Source organism: Rhincodon typus, chromosome 43, assembly GCF_021869965.1.
Source record: "Rhincodon typus isolate 14 chromosome 43, sRhiTyp1.1, whole genome shotgun sequence".
NCBI classification, from domain to species: Eukaryota; Metazoa; Chordata; class Chondrichthyes; order Orectolobiformes; family Rhincodontidae; genus Rhincodon; species Rhincodon typus.
Genome location: NC_063374.1, coordinates 11,273,257 through 11,288,003, shown reverse-complemented (window position 1 = coordinate 11,288,003; position 14,747 = coordinate 11,273,257). Strand labels below are relative to the sequence as shown.

The 14,747-nt window shown below is 45.7% G+C and overlaps 1 protein-coding gene and 1 long non-coding RNA gene across 2 annotated transcripts in view; one reads left to right on the top strand and one right to left on the bottom strand.

Annotated features, from left to right (window-relative positions):
- Window positions 1-483: 483 nt before the first annotated feature.
- The window catches only part of zfta (zinc finger translocation associated), a 23,140-nt gene continuing 8,876 nt past the window's right edge, over window positions 484-14,747 (bottom strand). Inside the window, exons 3-5 of the mRNA XM_020521849.2 lie at window positions 6,997-7,698; window positions 5,839-6,573; window positions 484-1,508 (exon numbers count right to left, since the gene is read on the bottom strand). Coding sequence (XP_020377438.1) covers window positions 1,012-1,508; window positions 5,839-6,573; window positions 6,997-7,698 — 1,934 coding nt within the window. The 3' untranslated portion in view covers window positions 484-1,011. The remainder of the gene's footprint in view (window positions 1,509-5,838; window positions 6,574-6,996; window positions 7,699-14,747) is intronic.
- The window catches only part of LOC125487677, an 8,495-nt gene continuing 1,166 nt past the window's right edge, over window positions 7,419-14,747 (top strand). The window contains exon 1 of the long non-coding RNA XR_007266032.1: window positions 7,419-7,558. This is a non-coding gene — a long non-coding RNA (uncharacterized LOC125487677). The remainder of the gene's footprint in view (window positions 7,559-14,747) is intronic.

Sequence of the window (14,747 nt, the reverse complement as noted above, 5' to 3'; positions counted from 1 at the left end):
TTGGGTTCAGATGTGACTGCTGGTGTTTAACCCTTTCCTATCCCATTCTAAGGTGTCTTAAAAACAAAAAATAACAAAATTATGAGAGGCATGGATAGTCAGGAGTCTTTTTCCCAAGGTAGAAATGTCAATTACTAGGGAAGATAGGTTTAAGGTAAAAAGGGTTAAGTTTAAGGCGGATGGGAGTGGCAAGTTTTTTTTTCTACACTTGGGTGGTAACTACCTGGAAAGTGCTGCCAGAGGAGGTGGTGGAGGCAGATACAACAGCAAGTGATATCTTAACAGATGTATGCATAAGCAGGGAATAGAGGGTTACAGACAGCATAGAGGCAAAAGTTAGTTTAGAAAAGCATTGTGTGTTGGTACAGTCTTGGTAGGCCAAAGGGCCTGTTCCTGTGCTGTATTGTTCTTTGAATCAGCTCCACGCTGCCTCCACTGCAAATGTGGCTCTGAGTAACATCATCCACAGCAGGGACTCAAAAGTAGTTGCACACGGACTTGCTTTACTCTTCATTCTAAGGGCAACACCATGAGGTGACATTTGTATTTACTCCTTGTTTTTTTTTTAACCATCCTGCCCAAGCCCCAGTCACTGCCTGAGAAACTGGTTTCTCACACCTTCTGAATCTCAGCCTTCAGTTGAGGGAAGGGAGCATCGTAGTCCAGAAAGACCCAGCTTCCACCCCCCACCCCAACGCCCTGCCTCAGTCTACCCCCAGCAGCCAGGCAGGGGTGGCCAATTACCTTCTTCCTGGAGCATAGAGGCTACCTTGAGCCACCCCTGGCATCAGAATCAGCCCAAAATGAGGTAGCCCTGGAGGGAATCCCTGCCACCACCCCTCCTGCCCCACTTCTGCCAGTTGCGGCTGTGAGCATCTAATTGGGAGCAGCCTTTGGGAGGAGTGTTGCTGTCAGCAGAATCTCAAACAGCATGGCCAATGTTAACTGCCTCCTCCCCCAGTGCCATATTGGCACAGACCATGGGGAGATATGTGTGTGGTGGGTCAAACATTAACGCTGCGCACTGATCATTCCTCCTGGCTGTCTGGGAAGACTCCCGTTCCTGCTGGTCGACAGCTGCCAGAAGTCCATCTTGGCAACAGTGGTGATTTTCTTGTTCCACTCATCCACAACCATCACCTTCTCGGCCAGTGTGTAATCCATGGTGTCCTGGTGTTTCTGCAGGATGTGCCTCTTGATGGTACTGAGCTTGAGGGTGGCCAGGGCACTGCCACACACCATGCAGACCAAACCATGTCGCCACTGGTCATAGTCCATCAGGTACTCGAGACGCCAGCGGTCCTGATAGTTCCTCCAATGGTCCCTTCCCCGGCCCCGGCCTCGGCCTAGGCCTCGGCCCCGACCCCGACCCCTGACTGTCCGTGTTGGCAAGCCCAGTTCTGGCTCCTCCACACACACTTCAATCTCCACAGGGCTCCTATCCCCAACCCTCTCTCCATCCCAACCTGGGGCCACGTCCTTTGCAAACTCCACGACTGGATTTTCCTCTACAATGCAAAAACAGACCATTATACAGGACAGTAAAAAAATGCATTTTAACAGCACCTAAAGCACAGTAAAACATCCCAGAATACTTCACAGGAGTGTCATTCAAACTGCCCATTTGAAGGCTAGCTATGTACGAAAAAAACAGGGACATGCAACCAAATGTGAGGTCAGAGGAACCTGTCTTAAGGAGCATTTCAGAGGATGAAGACAGCAGTTTATGGAGGGGATTCCAGAGCTTAGGGCCCCAGGCGGCCAAAGGTATGGCTGCTGATGGTGGAGCAATGGGAATTGGGGGAAGATCAAAAGGCCAGAATTGGAGGAGATTACAGATACAGGAAGAGTGGTAGGTGCTGCCAGAGGTTAGAGAGATAGGGAGGAATGTAGCAGCTGGAGGATGTTAGAGAGACATGAAGAGTTGTAGGTGCTGGATGACATTAGAGAGATAAGGAGGGTTGTAGTGACTGGAGGAGGTTAGAGAGATAGGGAGGGTATTGTGACTAGACATGACAGCTGGGGGACGTGTGTGAAGGTCATGAAGAGATTTGAAATCAGGTTCAGAAGTGGAACCAGTAATGGATCAGGTTCTAAGAACACAGAATAATGAGTAAACTAGGATTTCCCCATGATTGCCCTGTACAATGTGTCATCACACCACACCCACCAACATTCACTCATGGCTCTGATACTGCTCCAGATGTACTTGGGTTCCCAAACACAAAACGTTAATGCACAGGAGGGCATTCAGCCTCTGGGTGCTGTCTTGACCGTATTCCTTTCCCTCTAATACAGCTCTCCTTTGAGACTCAGCATCCAATTGAGCTCACTGCATTGATTCTCAACCCTAACGCCTTCTTGGTATAATTTACCTACTGGGACCTTAACCAGTAGGGGAATTGCGGGTTACAGGGAAAGGGCAGGAAAGTGGACTGCCATTGGTTGTATGAGTCATTACAGTAGGTTTATTGGGCCCAAGGGCCTGTTCTTGTGCTGCGCTGCTCAGGATGAGAAATGTTGGATCAGCCATGATCCTACTAAATGGCAGAGAAGGCTTGAGAAGTCGAACAGCCGCTCCTGTTCATAGTTCATATTGTCTTATGGAAGCTGTGTGAATTTAGATAAATGTGAGGTGCTGCATTTTGGAAAGGCAAATCAGGGCAGAACTTATACACTTAATGGTAAGGTCCTGGGGACTGTTGCTGAATAAAGAGCCCTTGGAGTGCAGGTTCATAGTTCCTGGCTTAGTCATAAGGGACAGAAAGTAGCGATGGAAGGTATGATCTTCAGAATGGAGGGTTCTGACTAGTGGTGTTCCACAGAGGTCGGTGCTGGGACCTCTGCTGTTCGTGATCTACGTAAATGATTTGGAGGAAAATGTAGCTGGTCTAATAAGTTTGTAGACAATACAAAGATTGGTGGAGTTGCAGACAGTGAGGAGGATTGTCAGAGGATACAGCAGGATATAGATCAGTTATAGACATGGGCAGAAAAATGGCAGATGGAGTTTAATCTGGACGAATGTGAGGTGAAGCATTTTGGAAGGTCAAGTACAGGTGGAAGTTATAGTGAACAGTAGAACCCTTAGGAGTATTGATATGCAGAGGGATCTGGGTGTGCAGGTCCACAGCTCACTGAAGGTGGCATCGCAGGTAGATGAGGTAGTAAAAAAGGCTTATGGTATGCTTGCCTTCATTGGAACGGGCATTAAGTATAAGGATAGACATGTTATGCTGCTGCTTTATACAACTTTTGTGGGCCACACCTGGAATATTGCATCCAGTTCTGGTCACCCACACAACCAGAAGGATGTGGATGCTTTGGAGAAGATACAGAAAAGGTTTACTGCGATGTTACCTGGTAAGGGGAATTTTAGCTATGAAGAAAGGTTGGATAGACGGAGTTTGTTTTCACTGGAAGGCAGGAGGTTGAGGGATGATCTATTAGAAGTTTATAAGATCGTGAATGGCATGGATTGAGTGGAAAATATGATGCTTTTTCCCAGAGTGGAGGGGTTAATTACTAGGGTACACAGGTTCAAGGTGCAGGATAAGGGAAATATTATAAGAGATGTGCGAGCGTGTTTTTCACACAAAGGGTGGTGAGTGCCTGGAATGTACTGCCGGAGGAGGTAGTGAAAGTAGACACAATAGCAGTGTTCAAGAAGCACCTGGATGAATACATGAATAGGAAGGGAATAGAGGGATACTGATCCTGTAAGTGAAGACAGTTTTAATATGGAAGGGCAAAATGTGTCAGCACAGGCTTGGAGGGTTGGAGGGTTGAAGGGCCTGTTTCTGTGCTGTATTGTTCTTTGTTCTTGAAAGTGGAGTCACATGTAGATAGGATAGTGAAGAAGGTATTTGGTATGCTTGCCTTAATTGGTCAGTGCATTGAGGATAGGAGTTGGGAGGTCATGGTGCGGCTCTGCAGGACATTGGTTAGGCCACTTTTGGAACACTAAGTGCAATTCTGGTCTTCCTGCTATAGAAAGGATGTTGTGAAACTTGAAAGGGTTCAGAAAAGACTTACAAGGATGTTGCCAGGGTTGGAGGGTTTGAGCTACAGGGAGAAGCTGAATAGGCTGGGGCTACTTTGCCTGGAGCATTGGAGGCTTGCCGGGGAGAGAGGGTTGCAACCTCATAGAGGTTTACAAAATCATGACAGGCATAGATAGGGTAAATATGACAAGGTCTTTTCCCTGGGATGGGGTGTCCAAAATAGAGGGCATAGGTTTAATGTGAAAGGGGAAAGATTTAAAAGGGACCTGAGGGGCAACCTCTTCACACAGAGGATGGTGCATGTATGGAATGAGCTACCAGAGGAAGTGATGGAGGCTGCTACAATTACAACATTTAAAAGGCATCTGAATGTTTGATAACAGGCGTTTGATAAGGTTCCCCATGGTAGGCTCATGCAGAAGGTAAGGAGGCATGGGATAGGGCGAAATGTGGCAGATTGGATTCAGAATTGGCTGACCCTTAGAAGACAAAGGGTGGTAGTGGACGGAAAATATTCAACATGGTGCTCAGTTAGAAGTGGTGTACCACAAGGATCTGTTCTGGGTCCTCTTCTATTTATGATTTTTGTAAATGATTTGGATGAAGGAGTGGAAGAGTAGATTAGTAAGTTCGCGGACGATACGAAGGTGGGTCGCGTTGTGGACAGTGCGGAGGGCTGTTCTAGGTTACAAAGGGACATTGACAGGATGCAGAGCTGGGCTGCGAAGTGGCAGATGGAGTTTAACCCTGAAAAGTGTGAGGTGATTCATTTTGGAAGGAAAAACTTGAAAGCAGAATACAGGGTTAACGGAAAGATTCTTGGCAGTGTGGAGGAGCAGAGGGATCTTGGGGTTCATGTCCACAGTTCCCTGAAAGCTGCCACCCAGGTGGATAGAGTTGTTAAGAAGGCGTATGGTGTGTTAGCTTTCATTAATAGAGGGATTGAGTTCAAGAGCCGTGAAGTTATGCTCCAGCTATACAAAAGCGTGGTCGGCCACATCTGGAGTATTGTGTCCAGTTCTGGTTGCCTCATTACAGGAAAGATGTGGAAGTGTTGGAAAAGGTGCAGAGCAGATTTACCGGAATGTTGCCTGGAATGGAGGGAAGGTTCTTACGAGGAAAGCTTGAGAGAGCTAGGGCTTTTCTCTTTAGAACGACGAAGGATGAGAGATAACTTATTGGAGGTGTACAAAATGATCAGGGGCATAGATAGAGTAGACAGCCAGAGACTTTTTCCTAGGGTGGAGGTAGCTATTACGAGGGGGCATAATTTTAAAGTGATTGGTGGTAGATATAGGGGAGATGTCAGAGGTAGGTTCTTTACTCAGAGAGTGGTCGGGGCGTGGAGTGCATTGCCGGAGAGGGTAGTGGAGTTGGCCTCATTCGGGGCATTTAAGCGGTTATTAGATAGGCATATGGATGATAGTATAAGGTAGGGGTGGAGGTTAGATAGACCTTAGGTTTAGGGTAAAAGTTTGGCACAACATCGTGGGCTGAAGGGCCTGTACTGTGCTGTACTGTTCTATGTTCTGAATGGGTATATGGATAGGAAGGGTTTAGAGGGATATGGGCCAAATGCTGGCAAATGGGACTAGATTTATTTAGGATATCTGGACGGCATAGATGAGTTGGACTGAAGGGTTTGCTTTCATGCTGTACATTTCTATGACTTTCTATGACTACAGCTCTACAGAGCCACAAGTGTGGATAGCTGTAATGACAGCATGACATTGTTTACATAGTCAGTTTTCGTGAATAACGCTGCCTGAGAACTACAGATTGGAGGTGTGTGAAGTCTTGTGATGGTTAACAGATCCAATAGTGATGACTGTACCTGTGATTGCTGCCTGTATCCTAAGAGAAGACGATTCCTCTTCCTGTGACTCGATCATTGCACTCTCCGGCTGCGATATGGTTTTGTTCCAGGCTTCCAGAACGTTCTCCCTCTCGCCCTGATTGAAGCTGAGCGAGTGTGGGTGGTTCTGGAGGATGTGCTGTTTGATGGTACTAAGGGTGACAGTAGCCAGCAATTTGCCACACACCATGCAAACGAGTGTGTGCCACAAGTGGTCATAGTCCATCAGGTACTCGTATCGCCAGTGCTCCTGGTAGTGACAGCGTGGCCTCTTGCCAGCTGACCAGTTAGGACCCATTCCTGGCATCACCAGTTGCACTGCTGTGCAGTCACGCTGCAAGGCCCTCTCGTTCCAGGCTTCCAGGATGTTCTCCCTCTCGGCCTGGTTGAAGTGCAGTGAATGCGGGTGGTTCTGGAGGATGTGCCGTTTGATGGTGCTGAGGGTGAGAGTAGCCAGGGATTTGCCACATACCATGCAGACTAGGCCGTGCCGCCACCAGTCATAGTCCATCAGGTGTTCGAACCGCCAGCGTTCCTGGTAGTAACGACGGGTACCTTTACCAGGCAACGTGTTCAGGGCACTGTGCTGTGGCATCTGCTGTTCCACCACCCGGTCATTATCAGCGGGCAGTTGTGGCTGATCCAGTGACACAGGAAAACCCATCACCTCGACCGCACAGCCGACTTGAAGAGGATCCAAACGGGCGGTGGTCCCTTCAGGAACAGGGGAAAACGTAACCAATTCACCAGCAGATAGCGATACACTCATCCCTCCCCGCTCACACATTAGACCCCTCTCCCCTCAACTCCCACCCATGCTTTCACCACCCACACATGCATTGTCCACGGGCCTCTAGACCAGGTGGTGGGGGGAGGGAGTTGTCCTCAGGATCATGTGAGGGGGAGTAGGTTAGCCTCACGACCATGTGATCAAGGAGGGTTTTGGTCTCGGGACCCTGTGGTTGGGTGAGGGAGTTGGCCTCAGGACCATATGGTGGGGGGGAGGGGAGAGGGTGTTGGCCTCAGGATTCTGTGGTGGGGGGGGAGGGAGGGGGAGGTGGGCCTCGGGACCATGTGGTGGGGGGAGGGGAGACGTAGTTGGCCTCATGACAATAGGGCGGGGGTGGGGCTCGGTACCTGTATATGTCTCAGGCTCCGCCCCTGACTGCCGGACGCTGCTCTCTGATTGGTGATGCTTGTGCCATTCCGCTGCAACCTCACGGGTATGCCGTGTCACATTTCCTTGCACCTGCCTGGCTAGATCGACGCCCGATTGGTCAACGCCACCGTCCGTCACGGGGGCCCGTCTCTCTGGAGCTGATTGGTCGAAGATCAGAGTGCACGCCCCTCGCCCTCGCGGTGATTGGCCGCCGTGGGAAATGACGGGCAACCTTTCCCCCTGCAACTCGAGGCCCGATTGGTGAGAAACGGCGGGAACTGGCTCCACGATCGCTAACTGATCACAGCGGAGGGGGCGGCGCCAGTGGTGTCCCGCCCCTGACACAGCGGGCTGTGATTGGTGCAGGCGCCGATCCATCCAGGTCGCCATGACGACGCGCCGCTGTCGCGCAGTGAGTCCGAGTGAGGCTTGGTGTCTTTGGAGAATGTGCCGCTTGATGGTGCTCAGCTTGAGGGTGGCCAGACCGCTGCCGCACACCATGCACACCAGGCCGTGTCGCACGCCATCGTAATCCATCAGGTACTCAGTCCGCCAGCGCTCCTGATAGTAACGCCTCACGGGCCGCCGGCTCAGCGCCGCTTTCCCTGGCTCTGGCCTTGGCGGCGATCCCCCACCCGGAGCGGCCTCGGCCGGCCCTGGATCCGGGGCGGGGGGTATCCCTGTGGGAGGAAAATCGCACATCCGTTGGGCGTCTGAGCATTTTAATTCAGTGCCTACAATTCAATCTAGTTCCTGCCTTTTCCATTTCCGTAGGAGGCCATTCGGGCCCTCGAGCCTGTTCTGCCATTCAGTAGGATCATGGTTAAATTCACATTCATTTTCCTGCCCTTTTTTTCCCGGCACCCCTCTATTTCCCCGACTGATCCAGAATCTATCTATCTCAGCCTTAAATGTACACAAGGACTCTGTCCCCACAGCTCCCTTATGCCACGGAGTTTCAAACACTCACAACCCTCAGAGAAAAGAAATAACTTCCTCATTCTCAGTCTTCAATTGGTGCCCCTTTACACTGAGATTGTGCCCTTCTGCTCCTAGACTGTCCCATGAGGGGAAACATCCTCTCAGCATTGACCCTGCCAGGCTCCTTAAGAATCCTACACATTTCAGTGAGATCACCTCTCATTCTTTTAAACTCCAATGAGTAGCATTCATCATAGAGACGTACAGCACGGAAATAGACTCTTTGGTCCAACTGGTCTATGCGGATCAGATATCCTAAATTAAGCTGATCCCATTTGCCAGCATTTGGCCCGTATACCTCTAAATCCTTCCTATTCATTCCCATCCAGGTACCTTTTAAATGTTGCAATTGTACCAGCCTTCACTATTTCCTTTGGCAGCTCATTCCATGCACACACCACCCTCTGTGTGAAAAAGTTACCCTTGTAAATCTTTCCCCTCTGACATTAAACCTATGCCGTCTAGTTTTGGACTCCCCTACCACAGAAGACGACTTTGGCTATTCACTCTATCCACATCCTTCATGATTTTATAAACCTCTATAAGGTCATCCCACAGCCTCCAATGCTATAGGTTAAATAGTGGAGTCCCAACAGTTTGGCCTTTGCCAATTCAATTGCCAAGACAATTCCTCCATGCCAGGGATCAGCCCAGTAAACCTTTACTTAACTGCCTCTAATGAAATGACATCCTTCCTTAAATAAGGGGCCAAAAGTGCTCGCAGTGCTCTAGCTGTGGTCTCACCAGCACCTTGGACAGTTGCAGTAAGACTGCTCTACTCTTATACTCCAACCTCCTTGAAATAAAGGCCAATATTCCATCAGCCTTTTATCTGCAATGCTTGTGTACTGGCTTTGTGTTTTGTGCACAAGTATCCCCAAGTCCTCTGTGCTGCAACTTTCTGCAGTTTCTCTCCATTTAAATAATACTGTTCTTTTATTCTCCCAGTTCAGAAAGAACGACATCACATTTTTGCACATTATATTTCAGTTGTCACCTTTTTGTCCAATATATAGTAAACAGTTGCAGTCCCAGCTTTGATGCCCGTGAAACCCCACTGGTTACAGGTTGCCAACCTTAAAAAGAACCCTCTTATCCTCGCTCTCTGTGTCCAATCCATTCGCCAGTTTTTTTATCCACACAAATATACTATGTCAACACCATTGGCTCTTATTTTATAACTTGACCTTTTGTGAGGTACTTTGTTGAATACCTTCTGCAAGTCCAAATACATCTGGTTCTCCTCTATCCACTGTTCTTTGAGACATTCTGGAAAACCTTCAATAAATTAATCACGTGATTTCCCTTTTATGAGGCGAGAGACCTCATAAACTTCACGTAGAGCTCGGAAAGAGACCCTTCAGCCCATCCTGTCGGCACTGGCTGCCTAAATGAGCATTGTTTGTTGTTCACAGAATTTAATACGGCACAGGGTGAAGCTATTTGGTCCAGCCTGTGTCAAAGTTTATCAAACACAAAAGAGAAAGAAACACTGTTTTACACTATACAGGAACTAATTGAAAAGGGACTTACTACAAACACCAGAAATAAAGATCCAAGTCTGATACTCTCAACACCCACCATGGGATGAATGCATGTATACATAAGTCCCACTATTCCATTATTTATATTAGTGTAAATGTATTGAATTGATTAACAAAACATCCAATTGTTTCACTTTAGTATGACTATCAAAATGAAAGAAACATCCATAGAGTTCTTTAATAATCTCAAATAATTTGTTCATTATGAACAAACCATATTCTTAAAGCAAATGGGAAATATGGATTAACATCTAAGTTACAACCCAAATTAAAGCCATATACCCTCAATGCCATATAAAGACACACACATCACAAAAGGCAAGTCTCTGTAAAGATGATGGTTCAAAAAAAAACAGAAGGGGATAAACTATGCCTGGGGGGTACAACCTGGAAGCAAAAGTATAAAATATAATGATTTTTCACATCCACTGAATTTCATGTCAATGAAGCTGAATTATTGATAGCTGTAAGTTGATGGTAGATGCACAGTTCTACAAACATAAAAACTTACAAATTAGTGACAGAAGTAGGTTGCTCAGACCCTCCAGCTTGCCCACTCATTTTATAAGATCATGGCTGATATATTTGTGTGTGAATTCTATTTCCAGACAACTTGACTTGAGTTGCAAGAAAATGGTCAGGGACCACTAGTTCAGGTTTTACTAGGTATACAGAAATACTGGTATTTGGAAATTCCCATCAGGTTCCCAGAAACTTCTACTGAAAATAGGATTTCAGGAGAGAGTCGGACAGTTTCAGTGGTGTCTTCTTTACATTGATTCTGGAGTCTGCAGAGCAGAACCTGAAGACCAGAGAGGGTTGGTTGTTAACTGTTAGCGTACAGATCCCTAATTCTCTCAAAAAACGGTTTCTTTTTACTAATGAAGGCAGTAACCTTCTCCCCTCCCCTCCCATCTCTTATCTGCTTGAAAGCTTTGCTTAGCTGTTTCTTCAAAGTCACAAGTTATGGTAAAAAGTAGCTTTTGGAACCAACCTGGAAAAATTGAAATTTGGGCTGCTTTGGTGCAGAGAATGAACAGTTTTTTTTAAACATATAACTCAAAGGAAAGTTGAACAACATAATCACTTATTGGCTACACAGACATGTTTGATTTAAAGAAGCTGAATTTTGATACGTCTGACTGGCACCAGGAGTTTTTATAAACAAAACTGTTCAGCGACAGGGTTTGGATTGGTTGCAAGTGGCAATTTTGTCACACCACTGAGAGGAAGCAAAACATTTGGGATACATCTCCAGAAAGCTTGTAGCAAGATGGATCCACCTCTTTCTTTTTAATTGGAAATGGAATAACATTCATAGACTTTGCAAAAAGGAAAACAATTTTGAATTCAATCTAAGACCTAAGTCAAACTGACGGAGATTACCTATCCTGGAGCTTAAATTGATCATATTTCATACTGGTGATAACATGTAGTATAAGGCTCAATTTCCAGCACACTATTCCCACTCGGACCATGACATAGCACATACTAAAGGGATCAAGGCATATGGAGAGAAGGTGGGAATACTGAAATTTGCATGATCAGCCATGATCATATTGAATGGTGGTGCAGGCTCAAAAGGGCTGAATGGCCTACTCCTGCACCTATTTTCTGTGTTTCTCTGTGTTAAACTGTTGATTTTACTTTCCAAGAAATCACATGGGAAACCCCTTCTCAATCCAGAGAATGTCCAAATAATTCAAATTCATCCAGATCTCCTATTGTAAGCTTCCCTTTTCAGTTGGCACAGCCGTAATTGTTTTCTTTATAGCAAATGTCTGAACTCATTCAATGCTAGCTTCTTCAGCTATTGTCTTTTCATGACACCAGTAAGTAGTATGCTAACACAGCTCACTTATTTCTTAACATGGATTCCTTAAGCTCTCCTTCCACAGTCTTCTGTCCATGGAGCTTTCTATCACTGACATTAAGACACTCATTTTCCACCTAATCTCCTTTGGAGGCTGCAAAATAAACAGCACCTTTGCTTCTGTATATTCTCTGTGAATAGAAACCTGCACACTCACTGACTTTCTGAATAGTTCTCTCTTTCCAAAGGAAAACCTTCTGTCCCCCTGTATCATTGAAAATCTGGCTGTTAGGTGACAGTCCTTTTTTCCCCTCTCTTCTAACCTGTTTTTTTTTCTCCTGAATCGCTGAAGTATTCACCACAAGGTTTTTTTTCCAAAAGGCCTGTTCTCTTGTACAGAAGTGACCCATACAAGAGGGACGGGTTGCACCTGAATGGGGGAGGACCAGTATCCTACAGGGAGAGTTGTTAGTGCTATTCGGGAGGCTTTAAACTAATGTGGAATTTGGTGGAGTTCTCTAAATGTCTTTAAATACATTTACATACACCCCAATAAAAAGATAAAGACACCATAGTCCAACTTAAAAATAAAGCTGTTCTCTCATTAGAGAGAACCGGTTGGTGGTGATTTAACCCGTGTGTGACCACACCTCAGGCGAGGAGAGAGGTTGAGAAGGCAGTTTTCATGGTAACCTCAGCCAACATAGGAATTGAACCCTCACTGTGGGAATCACTTTACACCGTAAACCAGCCAGCCACCCAACACTCTCAGAACTCAAAAATGACACGAGCTTCTTCCTTTCATAAGCCACAACAATATAGAAATACAAAACAAACTTAAAGCTATACATGAAATTTTTAAAAACATAAAAAGCAGAAATTCAACAGGTTTGGCAACAACTGTTGAAAGAGAAACAGAGTTAATATTTCAAGTCCAGTATGAAATTGAATTTGAATCATTAATTCTGTTTCTATATTAACACAGCTTGTCAGACCTGCTGAGTTTCTCCTGCACAGTTCTTATTTCCAGCATCCAAAGAACTTTACTTTTATTACGGCCCAAAATGGCTGTGTCCACTTTAGAACCCAACATTCCAAATAACAATGGATAAAATATTTTGAACCTTTATCATAGAAGTAGAATCCTTACAGAAAAAGAAGGCCATTTGGCCCATTGAGTCCACACTGACCCTCCTAGACCCAGCAGCACCCCCCCTCCCCCCCCCCCCACCCTATCCCCATAACCCCACATTTACCATGGCTAATCCACCTAACCTGCACATCCCTTGGATACTTTGGGGCAATTCATCATGGCCAATCCACCTAACATGCACATCTTTGGATTGTGGGAGGAAACCCACGCAGACATGGGGAGAATGTGCAAGCTTCACACAGACAGTCAGCCAATGCTGGAATCAAATCAGAGACCCTGGCACAGAGAGGCAGCAGTGCTAATCTCTGTGCCACCATGCACTGACCATAAATAAGTGCACTTTGTTAAAGTAAATAGCAGATGATGGTTACGATCCATCGACCTCTGGGTTTTGGGCCCAGCACACTCCCACTGCACCACTCTGCTGTTTGAGTGACACGGTTTGCACAAATTTTTGTACGTATAGAAAGAGATGCACTGGATCAGTGCATCAGTACCACTGATATGAAGACATACAAATGTGTACATAGAGAGAGACAAATGGGGAGAGAGAAGGAGATGGACGGAAAGTCATGCAGATAGAGAAAAACAGAGACACATGCAGATAAAGACAGACAGGGAGAAACACATTGTTATGATTCCCATAGGTGGCAATATTGGACAAGTCAGGTATTAGTCAAACCTGGCTTGCTAGACCTTTAACATTTTTATAAAATGGGGAGGTCAAAGATTTCAAATAATCCATTGCTATATCTCCCACTCCCAGTGAAATCTTAACAATAGTCAAAACCATTATAAAATTCCAACCTGAGTAATATAATTCACAACAAATCCTTTTTCTTTGTACTTGTTATTTTAAGGATTCACAGACTTGATACTTCAACAATCTTTGATTCTAGCAGATGCCCCCACTTTATTACAAAACTAGCTGTTGTTAATAATGGACAAGTAGACTTCAGAGTGAAGTATGGCTTATTAGACATGAATTTTTTTCAGAACACAAGTCAGTTTCTGAATCGTCTGCCAGTGTACTTTTAACATTTAAAAAAGTAATTAAACAAGAAAACATGAACTATATTACACTAGGTTGGAAAGATTTCATTACAGCCACCCAAAAAGCTTTCAAATTCAGTCTATTCCTTCTAGCCCACCCATAAATGTCAACACCTCCGTGAACAGTAACCTCTATCACCACACTAAGGTTTCTTGTTCAGTCTGGCACAGCTGCAACCAGTTTCCTTCTGGCAACTATCTACACGCACACTGGATGCTTTTCTTCAGCTGGTATCTCTCTGTGAGGCACCTGAAACAAACCCCAAGCTAATCTCAGTATTATTTTAACATAAGAACAAACACAAGAATTCTCTAAACTCAGGTTTCAGCAGCCTTACTCTGCCACACATCTATTGGCTTCTAGGTTTTTCTGTCTCTATCTCCCAGGACACCAATCTAAGCACAGCACATTTTTCTTTTCCCTTTTAATTATCTATTTACTGCACTGCTAATTCCCATTTCTTCACTGCAAGAGTTGTAATATCTCATTTAAAATGTGCATGCAATCAAACATCCTCATCAAGTCTGTAAAAAAAACTTTAAAACAAAAACCTAAACCCATGTTACCCCCTCCTTGACATGCAAAATATAAATGAAACTTAAGTTACATGTTAAGAGACCAATCACTTTATGGACTATGGACTGACAAATGGAAACAGCATGAAAAGGGGGGAAGAATGTACAGGGAGTTGTTTGCAGCTTCACTGAATCACAGAAGTAGGGGAGGCACATTGGTTAGCACTGCTCCTTCACAGTGCTAGTGACCGAGGTTCAGTTCCAGCCTTGGGTGAATGCTCTTTGGAGGGTCAGTGCAGACTCAATGGGCTGAATGGCCGTTCCCTGCACTGTGGGGATTCTGTGAAGTGTTATGTTGTAAGAGGCAGCTGTTTGGCACATTGTGTCCACACCACCTTAGGAGAAAAACAAATGCATGAGAAATAATGAGATAACAAGGTGTAGAGTTGGATGAACACAGCAGGCCAAGCAGCATCAGAGGAGCAGGAAAGCTGACGTTTCGGGTCTGGACCCTTCTTCAGAAAAAATGGCTTCGCAGTGGGGTTAAAATTGATTCAGAGATAGGGGGAACTGCCGATGCTGGAGAATCTGAGATAACAAGGTGTAGAGCTGGATGAACACAGCAGGCCAAGCAGCATCAGAGGAGCAGGAAAGCTGACATTTCAGGTC